The sequence below is a fragment of the Drosophila gunungcola genome, unplaced genomic scaffold, assembly GCF_025200985.1.
Source record: "Drosophila gunungcola strain Sukarami unplaced genomic scaffold, Dgunungcola_SK_2 000090F, whole genome shotgun sequence".
In the NCBI taxonomy this organism is placed as follows: Eukaryota; Metazoa; Arthropoda; class Insecta; order Diptera; family Drosophilidae; genus Drosophila; species Drosophila gunungcola.
Window position 1 is genome coordinate 313,881 of NW_026453252.1, and position 19,316 is coordinate 333,196.

The 19,316-nt window shown below is 36.3% G+C and overlaps 2 protein-coding genes across 4 annotated transcripts in view; one reads left to right on the plus strand and one right to left on the minus strand.

Annotated features, from left to right (window-relative positions):
• The window catches only part of LOC128265038 (lachesin), a 70,267-nt gene extending 61,430 nt beyond the window's left edge, over positions 1 to 8,837 (plus strand). For all 3 annotated transcript variants that reach the window (XM_053000811.1, XM_053000808.1, XM_053000810.1), the window contains 3 exons: positions 6,098 to 6,217; positions 6,945 to 7,115; positions 7,627 to 8,837. In XM_053000811.1, coding sequence (XP_052856771.1) covers positions 6,098 to 6,217; positions 6,945 to 7,115; positions 7,627 to 8,264 — 929 coding nt within the window. In that variant the 3' untranslated portion in view covers positions 8,265 to 8,837. The remainder of the gene's footprint in view (positions 1 to 6,097; positions 6,218 to 6,944; positions 7,116 to 7,626) is intronic.
• LOC128265044 (uncharacterized) lies at positions 4,802 to 6,807 on the minus strand. The gene is made up of 2 exons (XM_053000820.1): positions 6,656 to 6,807; positions 4,802 to 5,400 (listed from the first exon to the last, which is right to left on the minus strand). The coding sequence occupies exon 2, from the start codon at positions 5,371 to 5,373 to the stop codon at positions 4,963 to 4,965; it is 411 nt and encodes a 136-aa protein (XP_052856780.1). The 5' UTR covers positions 5,374 to 5,400; positions 6,656 to 6,807; the 3' UTR covers positions 4,802 to 4,962.
• Positions 8,838 to 19,316: the final 10,479 nt, after the last annotated feature.

The following is a 19,316-nucleotide window of genomic DNA, read 5'->3' on the forward strand; positions in this document are numbered from 1 at the left end:
GAAAAAAAACACAGGCTGACCCTTTAAGCACTGTGTTGCAGGTTAAACAAGAACCAAATCTTAGACTCGAAAAATATTTTTAGGTTTATTATATAGGGAAGAAATATAGTTTTGAGGGAAAAAAAGTTTAAGTACCAAAATCCTGCCCTTTTTAAAAACATTGAATGTGCCATGTTTACATTGATAAATAATTAAATAGTACAAGTAAATGTGAGACTTTTGAGTTCAAATTTAAATATAAAATCATAATTTTAAACACAATGTAAATTAAATTAGAATTAATATTGAATATTTCAATATATGTGGAAAATATTAGTTTTAAAATAGTTTTCATTGTATTTATTGCATTTAAATTAAATATGGTTTATATATAAATCAAATGTTCAGATATTAAAATCAATTCTGAAATTCCAAATTAAAAAATTTAAAAAAATTGTTAATATTTTCATATTTACAATAACTAAAAACCGAAATGGATGATAATTAAAGCGAAAAATATTTAAATTGAGTACAAAATATTTACATATACCATGTTTTTTTTTTTACAATTAAATATTTAATTTATCATTTTACTTACATACAGATCCTACTAAAGTTAAGGAATTGGATATATTTACTCTGTAACTTACTGCATTCTATACACGTTTCCCCTTCATTAGGAGGCCTTAAAGCCTCGCAATGTTTCAGGAACTCACTCCTCTTTCGAGCTCTCTTACTCTGGCACACAACTATGCCCATGAAACGCACTGCACGCCGACTAGCAGCTTACAGCACGCATAAGTTCAGACTTTTTGTCACCTTCGACCAACTCAAGCTCTCCAAAAACAATTGCCCGAAATGCGAGTCTGCTGCTGCAGAATGCTGGGAAATTTTTGGGGGAAATGTGGAAAGCGGGGGCGGGCGGCTGGCAGGAGTGGCAGCAGCTGACGACGTCATTAGTGCATATTTGTGGCTTTGTTTGCCGCAAAACGGAGCGAGCTGCAGACCAAGAGCACCTGGCCAAATGGCTGAACGGCTGAAAGGCCCAAAGGCGAAAGGTGAAAGGTTGAAAGGTGGCCGGTGGCCGGTGGCCGGTGGCCGATGGTCGGTGGCCGATGTCCAGGCAGGAACATGCTCAGAATAATCATTGCAAAATTGCAAATAGCCCAGCGAAAGTGCCGAGGGACTACAACTGCTGCCGGTTGCAGGTCCTTTATCCGGCACAAATGCACCGAGGATAGACCCGAAATGTGTCAGTTTCTAGGGGATCTCTCCCCTTTCCCGATTCCGCGATCCCCATGTGGATTAGGACTAAAGCAGGGACAGTTGACCAGCACGTCAGCCGGTCCCCAAAAACCATCTCAAAAACTATCCAACGGACAGCGGCATCTTTGCCTCCAGCACTCGACAAAATAATCAAAAACATGTCTGTAACGAGGTAAAAATGCCATCCTAAATTATTTTTTAAAATTCAACATTAATAAATTTAACAAAATCGCCTGTAGATAGGTTCAAAAGGCTTGGAATTTTTATTTTTATCATATATCTTAAAATATCTTATACTTTATGCATTTCATTTTAAAATCCAACATTACGAAATGTAACAAAAGCTTCGAATTTTTTTTAGTCTTTCCTTGCATATAAACATTAACTAAAATGTTGTGGGCTTATAATTATTAATTATTATATTTATTTATTATTATTTATTCCCAAAAAAAGGTAACTATATATCAAGATCTTAGGGATTTAATAATTTTTAGTATGCTACGTTTTTTAAAGTGTACTTTGATCGCAATTCATTAGAAATATTTTGGTTTATTTGATTTATGTGTGCTTCATTATAGTTTTGTTGTCTTGTAGTTTTTTAAACTGTTTGGAAATTTTCTGCTAATTTTAGGCATGCAGAAATGTTTGCACATAAAATAGTGAATGCATAAGTTTTAATTATAATAAAAATGTTTTTTTTTTGTATGTTAATGCCAATCAGAATTCAAACCAAATTGATTTTAAGAGTTATAGGCAGATTATAATTTATTAACAATTTTGAAAGTGGGCGGAGCAAAAAAGCAGAGTCGCCTCGTTATTTCATATGCATAAATGAAATTTAAGAGGGCCAACCACAGGCGGCATTCGAGTTAGTTCATAGTTGATAGTTGATGGCTGATGGCTTAGACAGAGCGCAGTCGGCCATGGAAATCAATTAAAATGCTCCGGCTGGCTGGGAAAGTCCTGTGTCCTGTGTCCTGCGTCCTGTGACGAAACACGGAGCAGGACCTGCAATCAACTATCAATGCACATGGCCGCAAATGTCTCAAGGGCGCAGGGGGAAATAGACGGAGACAATGTGCAATCTGTAAGCTGTGAGTTGTGAGCTGTGAGCTGTGAGCTTTCGGCATTCAGTCCTCCTGCCTGGTTTTACAAAACCACCAATTTTGGTCAGGAGCCGGAGGACCTCCCCCGAAATGGCAACCCCTTCAGGACCCGGCCTAAGTGACAATAAATACGAAAGTTGGGCCATCGGCAAAAGAGTTGTGAATGCAGCGTCCGACGTTCTCTGCATGAACTGCATTCTGATGAGTCCTGCAAAATGAGTGGGAAAGGACGGCTTTTCACCCGAGAAGGGGGAAGCGGAAAAGCGGGAAAACCAGGAGCGCACACCATCAAATTATGCCACACTCAATTGGCCTTCAAGTGCGCCAGCCAACTTTTGTTCTGCCTTCAAAGGGAGTCCTTTTTGAATGCCTGCAAAATGTCTGCAAAATGAAAGGGCTCACAGATATGGTATACACACAAAACACTAGCAAGAGTAGCAATAAATTTCCATTTATTTCTGAAAATTTAATTAATTAATCAATTAGTTGATTTTTAGAGACAAATTCCAAAACGACTTTAAAGCTTAAAAAAACATTCCAATAAATTTCAAGTAGTGAGTTAAATTATTCAGATTAGGTATACAATATATGGCCCACTTCGGAGATTTTTATTTATAACTGCCATAGGAACAATCTATAAATTCCGAGCGAAGGATCTGTGTTTAAAATAATTGGTTTTTATATTTCATCGTCTGCCTGACATATGAAATTATTATAATCATAACAACTAGCTGAAAACATATTACTATTCTGTAGTAAAACGCATCTTCCTTCTTGGCTAAGGGGATCCATATTGCTACAACCGAATGAAAAAGGGCATTCTCTGTCCCTCCTACCCAACATTAAATATGTGGCTGAGTTAATGCCAACATTATACCAAGTTTGATCTTTTATTTATTGTTTTGTATTATTTAAGATATGCCATGTTGTACAATGGAACAGTTACAATTTTCAATTTGGAATAAAATATGCCGAAAATGATTGCTTTCTATATTTCACTGTCTGCCTGACAAATGAAATAGCACTCGTCGTAACAAGTATATGAACCAATCCTCCCATTTTTTAGATAAACGCATCCTGTGTCGTCGGGGTATCCCGAAAACCACTTTAAATATGCGGCTGGCTTGCCTGAAGCCTCAGATACGAACACGGTCTTGCTGTCCAGAGCGTTGATGCCAAGATGATACCAAGTGCCTGATTGCACTCTCGCAATGACGCGATAAAATTCGTTTTCATTTGCAAACGCGGCCAGATGGCCTCCAATTTCGCGACAGGCGATGGCAGCGGAAAAATGATCTAGCTGAATTTGATTTTCGATGTAGAAGTACCTCGCGCCGATCCGCTGAAACTTTGGCGAGATGGCTTTGTCCTTTTGGCTTCCAAGTTCGTAAAGAGCCCCAAGTTGGACCGCTATTTCGGCTTTTAGTTCTAGCATTTGGAGTACCATTGTCAGCTGTACCTCCTGCAGCCGACCTTCCATTCTCATCTCGAAGGAGTGGAGGGATGTGTTCTGGTCGTCCATTTTTGCGTGTACCGTCAGTAGATTGGTATGCAGGGCCTGCTGCTTGTCCTCGATTCTGGCCAACACGTTCTGGGTTTCGGGAATGTTGAATGATAATCGGATGCAGCTTGGTCAGACAGTATTGGCTACACTGATTGGCAGGATCGTTCAATCGTTCTGCCTCGTTCTGCTATTGGTGCAAGACAATACAGGATAATGAGGGTGCATTAGTAAAAGTAGGATGACATTTTAAATAATTTGAATTAATTGAACAACTCAGGGAAAACTTTGCAATCGTACTGAAAATAAATACTTTGTGCAATTACTAAAAAGCAACTTCGATGCTGATGACGGGCCGTGACAGTGTAAAATGTACGTAATTTACAAACAAAATACAAACGGACATTGATTATTGATTTCTTATCAGGGTCATTTGCCTAAAACAGAAAATAGTACAGTGCTAAATTTCATAATAAAATATAGCTCCAACTTTCGCGTTGCACAAACAAAACTGTGTATTATATTTTATTTCCCTGTTTAGCTTGACACAGCATTTAAAAATGGGTTTTTATACGCTGTTCAAAAATGAGAAGTAAAAATAAATATCTGAAATTAAATAATAAATCATAATATTAAATACAACTCAAATTAAGTTTCACGACTAAATATTCAAATAATTTTAACGACTGTGGAAAATATTAGATTTCAAATAGTTCATTTTCGATTTAAATTTATTTTATTTAATTTAAGTATGTTTTAAATTTGAATTACATTTTCGGATATTAAATTCAATTCCGAAAATATTAAAATTAAAAATGCAGCTTTTTTAATATTTTTTTGACTTAAACCAAAAACCGCATTGGATGAAAATCAAAGCAACAAAAATTTTGGAACAAAATATTTGGAATTAAAGTTTAAAAGACCATTTTTTTTTGTTTTGGAACAGATGTTATTTATATGACCGCTGTGGTAAACGGTATAAAATTACAAAATATATAGATAACATTGCAACGCACAAAACAGGGTATTTTGTATGGTGGAGGGTTCTGATTTCGTGAGGCGTGTGCTGGGTATTGCGGATCAATGGGATGGCGATTCTTCTGGCTGTTTTTAGGGGGCATGCCCCTCCCCGAAGATGGCGGTTCCGTTTCCGGTCCCGGTGCCGTCGCCCTTGTCAGCAGCCCCCTCAAGGTCATGTTTGATCGGTGCCCCGTTCTGCACCTTCATGGTCCTCTGCTTGTCGCCGTCCTCCTTGCGACCACGCCCCTTCAAGGACTTGACTGTTAGGCCCAAGACCACGCAGGCCACGGTGGCTGCGCCTACACACATCAGCGCCTTGTGGGCGGGGCGCAGGCTGCCCAGATTGGTGCCCAAGTTGCCCAGGTTGCCCAGGTTGCCCAAGTTGCCCAGGTTGCACAGGTTGGCCAATCCTCCAAGTCCTGCAAATCCGTTCGATGCGAGTCCCGGCAACAGGCCCAGCTGATCCGTCAAGTTGGCCAGGAATTTCGAGTAGTCCGACATCTTAAAATGAGTGATCAATATACAATACTGCCGGCGAAAACAAGGCCAATTGCAACATATTATTAATATAATTATTTTGAAATTAGATTAGAATAAATAATGTATTCATTTTAGACAGTAAATTGAAAAGAAAATGTTAAGAGTAGAGCGCGCAGAATACTTTGCCTTCATAAAATGTTGAATTTAGTAAAATAAACCTTGTAAATACACTGATAAAAATGAAGTTATCTGACTCTTGAATTTTACATTTTATATTTAGTAATTAAATTAAATGTTTAATACATTGCATATCAAATTGCACATTTATTTATTTAAGCTAAATATATTATAATTTAAATTTTAATTACATTTTCAGGTTTTTTCATTATTCAGAGGTTGTAGCTTAATTTTGAATGCAAAAAAAATATTCAATAGGTCAGAAGCTTAAGAATAAATAAAGTATTGTTTTTATATATGTATCACTCCAAATTTGCCAGGCTATATAATACATATATTTAAAAAAAAATACTTTTAAATTAAAAGCTGGGCAAAATTGGTTGATTCCAGATTAGAAATGGCCCTGATTAGTTGACCCAAGAGGCGTAAGAAGCTCAAAGCTTTGATGCCAACCTGAGGCAATGGCCAATGGGCCGGCAACATTTGTTTTATTGGGACACCTCTCGCACCCATGCCCATGCCCATGCCCATTCCTCTAACCATCTACCCATGCTCCGTCTCGTTGCAGTTCATCCGGTCATCCAAGTGCCGAATCAATTAGTCGGCGCACCACTTGGCACTGATGTCCAAATCGAGTGTCACGTCGAGGCCTCGCCCAAATCAATTAACTACTGGATTAAGGACACGGGTAAGTGTGTGCGAGTGGAGTGTGGAGTGTGGAGACCCGTCTGCATCGTCAAATATATATACATATACATATACATATATATATATATGTATATAAGTATGTATTAATATATATATATATATATGTGTATATATATATATATCCATATATGGGCAGATATGTGGGTACATATATCTATGCAGATGTCGGTCTTCGGACCGAACGCATCATTACTCCAACATCGATTCGAAACGAAACGAATCGCTTGGCATTGTCATTAGTCAGTTGTCAGATTGCGGCACGTTCGCTCGTTGCAGGTGGTGCAGTTCGATGGTAATGGCACTTGGGGAATCCCCCCTCACAATACACCAAATTCTCAAAACCCTGCGAGACTTTTTTTGGGGGCTTTTAGTCGTAGAATGCACCTAAAGTATTAGTTTTGAATCACTTTTCACTTACCCAATAGCAGATGAGATGAAGAAAATCAAGTTGAAGCGAGTTAGTTCCACGGTAGAATTTCCTTTGGGAAATTTTTTTCCTTTTTTTTTTATATAAATTTTTTAATGAAACTGGTTGTGATGTGGACTACAGGAGAAAATATAATGAAATGAGCTCTCAGCTGTGTGTGAAAGTCTGACGTTTGCCAGAGTTTGGAGTCACAGCCTGTTTTTCAAAATATTTTACAAAAAAACTTAACATATTTTACAATTAGAAGAATACTAATGTCTATGACCTAATCATTTACCAGGAGAGATGATTGTGACATCGGGAAAGTATCATGTGCAGGAGAGTTCACAGTCCATGTACGAGACCAAAATGTCGATGATAGTCAGGAAGTTCCAGAAGGACGATGTCGGATCCTATCGCTGCATAGCCAAAAACTCACTGGGCGAAGTCGACAGCAGTATCCGTTTATACGGTGAGTTTTTCATCCCCTCAGCCCACAAATGGGTAATAAATGCGTGGCGTACAGTTGGGGCCAAGTTAATGGTGTTCCAGTGGAAAAAAAAATGTTGTAAATAACAAAACTAACCGGCAACAAATTTTTTGCCATCAGCTTAAATTTTTTTAAATACTAAGTTAAGTTCTTAGGCCTTCTAAATAGTTAATTTATATAAACATGATATTAATGGAAAATAAATTTTAAATCATATTGTGTTGTCATTTATATATATTTTTATAACGAACTTTAAAATATAAATTGAAAAGCATATAAACTAAGAAATTTATTTCAATATTGTAATATATTTTGGAAGTTAAAAGAAATGTTTTCCTCTGGCTCTGCTATTCACTTGACCGTCGCTGTAATGCCGCGAATTCGCGAAATGGGACGTATTTGCACCTTTGTTTCAATTACATTTTCTCATTCGCTCCTTTGTTTTTCCGCCGTTCTTCTTTTTATTTTTTGTTTTTTTGCTGCTGCCTTTCAGAAATCCCCGGACCGAATCGTAATAAAAATCCGTTGAACGGCGGCGGAAAAGGGGGCGGTGGAGGGGGCGGCTCTGCCGGCGGAAGCCTGGATGCGGATGCCAATGACATTTTGAAGCAGAAACAACAAGTCAAAGTCACCTACCAGCCGGAGGACGAGGAGCTGCAGTACGGATCCGCCGAGGATTTCGAGACGGAGGGCGGCGAAAACGGCGGATTGACACCGTTATCGCCGCACGTTTACTACACCAGCGGCAATAAACCGGCCACACATAAGCCGGGCAACTCCGGCGGCAATCAGCATCAGCATCAACATCAGCAGCACCACCATCACAACCACCACCACAACAACCAGCACGGTGGTGGTGGGTCGGGGTCACCAGGCGGTGGTTTGGGGTCACCTGGTGGCGAAATGGGAGGCATCACACGTAAGCCCCCGCCCTATTACGGCGGCAATACGGAAGTGCGCGGCCCCATCGACAACAACGAAATGAGCTCCGGCTCCGGACTGCGTCGGGGTCACCATTTGCCCCTTCCCCTGCTCCTCGTCCTCCTCCTCCTCCTCAGGAGTTGGCACTGTCGACAGCCGTTCTTAATGGGCTTGTCGACCGTGTCTGGCCTCCTGCTCGGCCTCTTATAATACGCAGTCTAATGGACTCTACCCAGCGCATTCAACAACAGACTCAACAATACATGATCGAAACGAAGGAATAAGTGGCCAACAACACGACGTTCTTCATCAGTTAAAGGATATCAACATCACTTACGCCAACACACCACACAAAAAAAGAAAGGTGGTGAAATAAATGCAATCCAAAGGACTGAATGCATTCACCAAACTTCACCAACACTTTATCCAAAAGCTCCAACACATTTTTAAGTAAAAGCTGTCTTAATAATTTCTACAACTCCCTCAACAACACATATTGTGGAGGAAAAAAACACACATAAAGAGGTCTGTATTTCATAGTCCAAGGGACTCTACAAAACCTCACCAAAAACTCAACAACACGTTCAACAACAGTCTCCAAAACGCAAGCTCTCAATCATATAACACAAATGTTTTAGTATTAAAAGTCCAAGGGAGTAAACATTTAACTACACATTCAACAACAGTCTCTAAAAAACGTACTCTCAACCATAAAAACACACATGTTGTAGTAGCAAATGTTAAATTGTTTATAACATAAATGAAAAAAAAAAAAGAAAACAGGGATGGTGTTTGGAGACATCCATATTTAGTGAATGTATTAAGCGCAAGAATTTCTAGTGTTACCGAAACATTTTCAAGGGGGTTGCAAAGTTAAATAATCACAGCTAGCCTAAGGTAAAGCGGTACCCAAAAGCAGTTACAGTGTATTGAGCACTGAGTAAATAATAAAAGCCCAGTTGGGACAAGAGCTCGCCTTTTTTCATAGCATAAATATGAAGAGAATTTTAAGAGAAGGTTGATTCTAATGCTGTCTAGTTATCAAGTCAACAACTTCTACTCGATTCGTTATTAATCAACCCTTTCTGCGACCAACTTTTTGTTGACTTTTTCATTTAAATTTTGTCGGCTGGCACACCTTTTTTTACCAATTTCCCAAACCGATTTATAAAACTTTCGAAAGGTCAATTAATATGAAAATGTAACACACAAAACAAAGGGAAACGGAAACTTTTTTGATTTGTAAAAAGAGAAAATGATTTCTTTTACTTTTTGTTTGTTATTCGTTAATTTGGGCTACTTTTGGCAAACTTTTGTTCATTTGTTAAACTTTGATTGACATTTGTGAGGTTTGGGAAGAGAGTGTGGGGTTATGATAAATAGGTTTGGAAAAGGACACCCCTTTTTCCAATTTATTTTTTCACCAGATTTGTTAATTGTGCTGCTGTGTGCTGTGCCTTTAAAAATAACTAAATTTCTCATTTTTATGCAAATTATTTGCACACAAGCTGTGATGCCTGCTAACCCCTTACCCTGTCTTGCCTCTTAACCCTTTCATATGCTGCGCTTAACCCCTGTTGTACCAACTATTTCTTGGTGTTTGCCAAAACTTTCGGTTTGTTTTTGTTTTATTTTTCAAGTCTTTGCAGCGCAGTGTTTTTATTTATTATTTTTATTTATTTTTTGTTGCAACGTCTTGTCTTCGCAGCTGAGTATGTATGTGAGTGTGTTTTTAAATGTATGTACATGTGTGTGTGTGTTTTTTTTTTTTTTTTTGTTTTTTTTTTTGCAAATGTGTGTATGGCAGCTGTGGGGCACAAGTTGTGGACACAGAAATCTCTCGGCTCCCATCTGCGTTGCATTTGCTTTTGATGAATTACTTGCATGTCAGTTAACCACACACACATATCACACCCACACAGCCACGTTTTTAATGAAATGAAAACTTTTTGGCAAAGTGAATTTCATTGTAAGAAGCAACCACCCAAGCCGACCCCAAACCCCCGAAAAGCCCAAAACAATTCTCTGCCAGAACTTAAAACTAAAATAAAATAAAAAAAATGTAAAGCGAAGACAGCTACAAATATACAAAACCGCCAAAAGCTGCCACTGATGATGATAATAAGACGCTGACAACCGCAGCAACAGCAACATGAACACAGCAGCAACATCAGCAGCAGCAACCCAAGGAAGCATGTCAGCAGCAGGGGCTTTAGTGGGTTAAAAGAGGGGGCCGAATTGTGGGGGTGTTTTAGCCACGTTGACACAAGTGTTTCAAATTACACAGACCCCCAAGAAAAGGAAGCCAAGCAGCAACGTACAACATCGAGACCTAGTCAACCGGCAGCAACACTTTTCCTGATGTTGCAAGTTGATGTTGCTGCTGTTGCTGTTGCTGGTGCCATTGCAGTTGCTGCTGCCATTGTCCATTGATGATGTTGTTGCTGCGCGTGTTAATGTTGATGTTGCTTGTTTGCCAGTCACCTCATGTTGCTACAGGGAAAGCTCTGCCAAACATTTACATATTCTTTTTGTATTTAAAAGACTGCTGACTCATAAGCGTTTTAATTACCTATATATATAATACCTACCTATATATATAATATTTATTAGATTTTGCAATGCTTAATAAGGTTTCAAATAGCTGGTATAGTATTTGTGAAAGATTTGCAGAATTTTTTTTCTTATGGAATATATTTATTAATTAAAATAAATTGGCGTGCAAAGAGCTATTTTATTTTTGTTTTAATGAAAAGCAAAAACAAAGGACAAGGCAGTATTTTCCGAGCCGAACTTTAATTTAACTCTGACAACGTATTTGACTACATATTTCTAATTTGCTTACTGCTTCAATTTAGTGGTTTTATTTCCATTATTATGGCTGTTCTTGCCACTTGGGCTAATTCTAAAGCTGATGTTGCTGCGGGGATGTTGCTGGTGCTCATATCACTCGTGTTGCTGCTGCTGCAGCAACTTCTTTTGTTGTTATCCTTGCTGCTGCTGCTGCCACATTTGCTGCCTTTAAAATCGCGCAGCCTTTGTTGTCCTTTGTTGAATTGCGTAAATGGCACAACAAATATAAATACACAGCAGCAATAATGCCAGACAAACATGCACAAAAGGACTATCACAGAGGGAGAAATTTATATTAATTGTAATTGGATTGAAATGCATTGATAATTTCAATATTTTGGTACCCAATTTGGATTTATTACATGTTTTTTTCTGGATTCTTGATAAGAAAAAGAAGCATTTGAAATTCATTTTTGTAGTATTGTTTTCTCCATTCTTTAGAAGGACTTTTGTAAACCTCGTTTTTTGCCAGTGTGCATGTGCATTTTGCTGCTTATGATTGTTACGGCGCCGCAGTTTGAGTTGTTTTTTGGGGCTTCCCGCGACACTTGTAATCAAGTTTTCCCGAGCACCATGGCACCATGGTGTGTGTGCTTTCGCTATCCAAGTGCTGCCTACTTTTGTGGGCGGGGGAAACGCGAGGCGTTGAGTGGGCGTGGCCTGGCGTGGCGGGGAGGAGCGCTTAATTGCTCTATTTGATGCCGTCAAATTGTATTTTAATTTCGCATTTCCCTTTTTATCATTCCTCGCTGTGACTGCTGTCTTTAAGATGCTTTTGTTAAAGACCGGGTTTCAAAGGCAAGGAACATTGAAAAACGGTATTGCATTTAAGTGTTTTTCGTAAAAAAAAAATAGTAAACATTTATATAAACAGCTACAAAATTAAAAATCACTTATAAAGGTTTCAAAAATTATTCTGTACAATTATAAAATTCTTTATTTAACTGTCTTTAATATAAATTTAATTTATATACAATGGTGTTTGTGCTTTAATATACTAAAAGTTCTTTAATTAATCTTTTTTTGGATAAGGTTCTATCTGAGTTTCTTAAAATATTTTCTTTTAATTTTTGATTATTTTTGAAATGTTTTTTTACATACTTGGATATCAATAACTTTGCATTATTTATTTATTTATTCTAGTATCGGAGTCAATATTAACAAAATTTAATAGGAAACAAATTATCTCAAATCTAAGTTAAGATATTGAGTTTCACTTGAGAAAATCTTTGGATATACTTTACCCTGAGGACGTTACTTGGCCATCCTCAGCCTGAATTATATTATATATCCTTGCTTTACTTTATGTACGTCACATTTTTCGGGGCCATTCTTTTGGCGTACTTTTTAGCAACCGCCTTTGTTTAACTGCGGTTTATTGTGTTGTGCAGTGTGGCGAACTTGTATCTATTTAAATTTTGTGTGTGGCAACATGTTTATTTTATAACCCGAAGGCAAGAGGAAAATACAGGGGGGAGTTTGGGAGTTTGCTTCATGTTTGACGGAAGTTTAATTGAATACACCGCTCACTTGATGGTGTATGGATGGGCGGGGCAGGGGGGTTGGGGAAAATGTACTTGTGTGCGTGTGTTGGCCGCAAAACATTTTCCGCACTTCCCGGGGAAAAGACGGGACAGCAGCTCGCTAAAACAAATGGCAATCAAGTTGAATTGTTACACACGCACACACATAAGGAGGGCGGGGAGAAACGAGGGGGCGTGGCATAGGGATAATACGTAGGGGAAAATGAGAGGAAAATATAGGGACAATATGAGCAAAATAAGTACGGGGTCTGTCAGCCGCTGGCTGAAATTTACTCAACTTTTTTGATTTAATAATGAAATGAGTGTCGGCTTGAATATTCATATAAGTGTGTATTTGTATTGTGTTGGTGCGTAGTAGGTACGTGTGTATGTGTGTATCATGGTAAATGGCTTTGCTTTGTAATGTCTCAATGGCTGACAAGCGGCTGTCGAGCAACAGCTGGCTAAATAAGTGAAAACACTGCTGAAAACAAGGCCAAAATACTAACAAAAATTTAAAAAAAATTAAGATTATTGAATCAAGTTGATTAAACAATTTAAGCACACATTTTCTAATTGCTAAAGATCTCGGCAAATACCTAAAACAAATCTTTTATTTCTTAACTCTTATATTTAAAGTGATTACCTTTTCACAAAAAGCCTCAAAATTTGAAAAGATTTTTAAAATTTCGAATAATTTAAAATCTATTTTTTGGTTTCTTTATTTAAAATGATAAGCTTACCTTTTAAGTCTTAATATATTTTCTTTCTGTTATTTTCCCTTCTCTACAACTTTAAAAATTCGTTTGCTTCGACGGTTTTTTTCTCTTTTTTTTTTGCCAAGACAAAATAGCATCAAAAATAGCTTGATCCGAATTTTTGGCTTGTAGTCGTATCATTTCATCAGTTTATGATGACTGCTGGGCGGCCGAGCGAGAAATAAAATTAAACAAATACGAGATAACAAGCCACTTCAGTAGCAGAAATTCAATTAAAGCTACTTCAGGTTGTTGGTTGCTGGTTGCAAGTTGCATGTTGCTCGTGTGTGTGGGCAGCACTCGTAGGACGAAGGACGAAGAACTCAGTAGAACTCAGTAGTACTCAGTACTCAGTACTCAAGACACTTGACACTGGGCCCCTCTGGCCACACGCCCGAATTGATTTAATTGAAATTTTATTCGAGTCCTGTTCGGCCCCATTGCGCAACAGTTGTTCTGCTGCAGCATCCTTTGTGCATTTGTTGCGTTTTAATTAAGAGCTGCTTTGTGCTGCCGCTGCAACAATAAAACCAAATCTAGCCGCAACCCCCTTCGCATATTTATATAAATTTATATAAATATATATGTGGCGATACAGTTGTGTTCAAAATAATAGCGATGTCTTAGAGGTCACAGAATATAGCTGCATGAATTCGAAATTTTACTAGACTTAGCTTTGCACGACAACATTTTAATAACAACATAAATGATATCGAAATTACTTCTTTTACATTTTTTAACTTCATTCTTATATTCCTCTTGTTTTGAACACAACTGTATAAAACCAGTTTGTTTGATTCGTGTATAAAGCTGAATAAGCAAATTATAAATTTATAATGGAAATTTGTAAAAAAAAAAAACAACGTATATAGAAATGGAAATCATAGTTATAAAATGGACTTTACGAGAATCAGAGCCATTAAAGGTTGTTCATATGCTAAGCGGGATATAGCTCTCTATATGGTACTGTACTTATATCAAAAAATTCAAAATACACAATAATGTTATGTGCCATTATTAGCAGACCTAAATGCTGAACGAAAATACATAAGAGAAACTAGAGGAAATGTTATAGAATCCTGGAATCCTTCGACTTTTCACATTCTGTATATAGTTTTGTTGTGGCTAAAAATCCATTTAAATGTGTAATAAATTATGTTCTGATTGCGTTGCTTTTAATATACACTATTAATTTAAGCCTAAGAATTGTATATAAGACAGCTCATAAACAATAGTTAAAGCTATAAATAAAAATAAATAAAATGTATATAGCCAACGAGGATAAACTGTAATATGTATTAAGAATGGATTTAAGGACGATCACAGATGTTTACCCAAAACAAAAACAAACTGAAGCTTAATCAAAGTTCTTTCGATAATCGCCCTGAAAAAGGGAGAGCCGCTCTATATAAACCAAGCAGTAAACGCATAAAGTACAGTATAACTAATATATAATAAATAAACAAGCATATATATACAAGACAAATTATATATATTATATGGTAAACGAACAAATTCTACAAATAAAGGACAAAAATATATTTATTAAAATTAATCAGAAAGTTTAAATTGCCAGGGTTTGGGTCGCAAGTCAAAGTTTGAGCCGAGGAGTTGTAAAATCTGAATTTTGCATATGGCGAGGGACGTTCGAGGGGTTTTCAGCTAACAACAGACAAGACAAGGCGTCGGACCAGCTGCACCAACAACTTTTCCCGACCTCTACCCCTGCCCCTGCCCCCACTATATCTATATCCATCCTATATACACTCGTGCATATCTGGATCTCTCACTCAGAGGCAGGATATCCGTTTCTGCGCCGAGCGGAAGTTGTTGTGAAAATAACACAGCAAATAACTTTTGCCACCGCAATGAGCACTGCTCATTCCCACCCACTCCCTTACCCCTTCGCAAAATCCTACGAGTTTCCACACACCCGAGTACATATATATTTGCTCAAGGGTTTGTCTGCAGCTGCATCAACTGAGTTGACCTTTATCGCACTGATACATTGTAAGCATATGAGTTTTCAGTCTTAATATATAGTAAATCTGAATCAGAGATCCCATACGATTTGTCTTACAGAAAACCCACGATCCATTTAAAGGACAAATTCAATGAGATATGCCAGGCATTACGACATAAATCCGCAGCCACAATTGCGCCCTTATACATTTCCTCCGCGAAATTATGTCGATTTTTCAGGAAATTTTCTGTCGCCTTTTTCTATCGTTTTTCTATCGTTTTTTACCCCATATGCCATTTTTAATTTTTAAGGGGCCTGGGCCCAGTTATTTTAAAAAAATATTTTCACCTAGAACCTAATTCTTACCCCAGTACACTTGCGCTTATTTAATTTTAACGAAAACAATTATATTTCAATTTGTATTTTCATTATACCCTTGCAGAGGGTATTATAATTTCAGTCAGAAGTTTGCAACTCAGTGAAGGAGACGTTTCCGACCCTATAAAGTATATATATTCTTGATCAGCATCACTAGTAGAGTCGATCTAGCCATGTCCGTCTGTCCGTCTGTCCGTCCGTCTGTCCGTCCGTTTATATGCAAACTAGTCTCTCAGTTTTTAAGCTATCTGCATGAAACTTTCCCAAAAGTTGTCTTTCTATTGCAGGTAGTATATAAGTCGGAGCGAGCCGGATCGGACGACTATAGCATATAGCTCCCATAGGAACAATCGGAAAAATAAATGAAAAAAAATTATAACTTTGCTGTTTTTTAATTTTTTTTTTAGTTCTTCGACATTTAGTAATGGTTAACATTTCAAAATTATGATTTAAATTTTATCAAAATCGGACGACTATAGCATATAGCTCCCATAGGAACAATCGGAAAAATAAATGAAAAAAAATTATAACTTTTCTGTTTTTTAATTTTTTTTTAGTTCTTCGAGATATAGTAATGGTTAAATATTTCAGAATTACGGTTTAAATTTCATCAAAATCGGACGACTATAGCATATAGCTCCCATAGGAACAATCATAAAAATAAATGAAAAAAAATTATAGCTTTTCTGTTTTTTAATTTTTTTTTTAGTTCTTCGAGATATAGTAATGGATAAATATTTCAGAATTACGGTTTAAATTTCATCAAAATGGGACGACTATAGCATATAGCTCCCATAGGAACAATCATAAAAGTAAATAAAAAAAATTATAACTTTGGTGTTTTTAAATTTTTCTATAAGTTCTTCGACATATAGTAATGGATAAATATTTCAGAATTACGGTTAAAATTTCATCAAAATAGGACGACTATATCATATAGCTCCAATAGAAATAATAAAATTATATAAAATAACTACCTAATAATGAGCTGCAAATCATCATTGCTTCAATGTTTTTAGACATATACGCAAGTAAATCATAATTTTAATGTTTTCAAAAATATTTAATTCTTGCAAAAGCTGCAAGGGTATATAAACTTCGGCTTGCCGAAGTTTGCTTCCTTTCTTGTTTTTATTAAATATCATTTATTTCAGCAATGCGGTTGGGCAATCAGGATCGGTCAGCGAAGTTCCAGTGGATAATTGCGTCACATTTTTAAGGACTTATTTAAAACTAAGCTATGTTAAGCGGCTGGCGAAGTGAAGTCGTTTTTCTGGCGTTTGTTGACGGTCGGCTGGCGAATTTTTGTCGTTTTCTGAGGCTGGCGAAATTATGTCGTTTTTTGGGGGCGGCGATATTATGTCGATTTTTCTGCGGATGGCGAAATTATGTCGCTTTTTCTGCGGTTTGCGATATCATGTCGATTTGTCTGTGGCTGCCGAAATTATTCTTATCCTAAGCTTTACCCCAGTAAAGTTGCGCACACTTAATTTTAAAGAAAACTATTATATTTTAATTTGTATTTTCATTTCTATTAAATATCATTTATTACAGCAATGCGGTAGGGAAATCAGAATCGGTCGTCGAAGGTCCCGTGGACAATTGCATCACATCTTGGGTCGTCTACAGGACTTATCAATCGTCGGCCTCGTGCTTATACCTCACCAACTAACTGTAACTTACCTATGTTAATATATAATTTCTCTAAGCCTTAGAAATTTAAACATATAACATTTACTTCATTATATATTACTTACTTTATCATAAATACAACTCAATAAATTTTACACAAAAATTATGTTATTGTTGTGTTTGGAATTCGGGTCTTAAATGTTGTTTTTTTCACTATAATAATCACTATGTGTAGTCCCAACATGTAACAAAATTATGTAGTCGTTCTGCGACTGGCGAAACTATATCGTTTTTTGGGCGGCTGCAGATATTGTTGCTTTTTCCGTGGCGTACTTATGTAGTAACCATTGGGTCGCGCAAAATTATGGCTAACAGTATTTGAAATATAAACAGATAACATTAAGTAAATATATAGGTTTTTTTACTACAAAATTAGTAATCTTACTATTAATGTAAGACTTTTTTGTTTTTTAAATCTTGATGTCATTTTTTTTACTACAAAAATGGTAGTTAGGTACTAGTTCTCCCGCCTAGAACATTTAAAATCATTTGAAAAAAAATCGATTTTTGCAAAAATTGGTCATAAAGTCAATTTAAAAAAAAAATATTCTTAAAAATCGGTTTTTCGTATCAAACCCAAATAAATTGTTCTAATTCGATTGTGGATGGGTAGAATAGGTCGCCAGCTGTTCAAAATAGTCTTTCTTATGGCTATACCTCCATTTTGGTCAAGTTAAAACAAAAGGACGCTTTAGGAATTTTTGATTTGGCAAATCTCCAATTTTTCGCAGAAATTTGAAAATCTGAAAAAATTTTAACTGTAAATGCCATTCGATTGGAAATTTTATTACGAATTCAACGGTGTATGACATTTCAACATGTGACCATTATTTCCCAGGATTTTGACACAAAAACCAAGTTTTTAATGTGTTGTTTTGGATTTTTGGCGAATTTTCAAACAAAATTATTTCTGAAGAGTCTTTTTGTTGTAACTTTGCCAAAATAAGACCCAAAGTCAAAAGAGTTGCTATTTTGAACAGCTGGCAACCTATATTATCCATCCCTGATCGATTGAAAACAATTCATTTAGTTTTGACAAATAAAACCGAATTTTGAAATACTTTTCTTGAAAAATTTATTTATGTTCAAATTTCTGACTTTTTTGTAAGGGGGTACATCATCATTTTTTGCAGAAATTTGAAATTCTGAAAAAATTTTAACTGTGAATGTCATTCGATTGGAAATTTTATGACGAATTTAACGGTGTATGACATTTCAACATGTGACCATTATTTCCCAGGATTTTGACACAAAAACCAAGTTTTTAATGTGTTGTTTTGGATTTTTGGCGAATTTTCAAACAAAATTATTTCTGAAGAGTCTTTTTGGTGTAACTTTGCCAAAATAAGACCCAAAGTCAAAAGAGTTGCTATTTTGAACAGCTGGCAACCTATATTATCCATCCCTGAGTTACAAAAAAAGCCTCTTCAGAAATAATTTTAATTGAAAAATCGCCAAAAATTCCAAAAAACACATTAAAAACTTGGTTTTTGTGTCAAAATCCTGGGAAATAATAGTCAAGTGTTGGAATGTCATACACCGTTGAATTTGTAATAAAATTTCCAATCGAATGGCATTTACAGTTAAAATTTTTTCAGATTTTCAAATTTCTGCAAAAAATGATGATGTACCCCCTTACAAAAAAGTCAGAAATTTGAACATAAATAATTTTTTTAAAAAACGTTTTTCAAAATTCGGTTTTTTTGTCAAAACTAAATGAATTGTTTTCAATCGATCAGGGATGGATAATATAGGTTGCTAGCTGTTCAAAATAGCAACTCTTTTGACTTTGGGTCTTATTTTGGCAAAGTTACAAAAAAAGCCTCTTCAGAAATAATTTTAATTGAAAAATCGCCAAAAATTCCAAAAAACACATTAAAAACTTGGTTTTTGTGTCAAAATCCTGGGAAATAATAGTCAAGTGTTGGAATGTCATACACCGTTGAATTTGTAATAAAATTCCAATCGAATGGCATTTACAGTTAAAATTTTTTCAGATTTTCAAATTTCTGCAAAAAATGATGATGTACCCCCTTACAAAAAGTCAGAAATTTGAACATAAATAAATTTTTCAAAAAACGTTTTTTAAAATTCG

Coding starts and splice junctions, on each gene's coding strand:
- LOC128265044 (XM_053000820.1), bottom strand. CDS start 5,373: ATGTCGGACTACTCGAAATTCCTGGCCAACTTGACGGATCAGCTGGGC.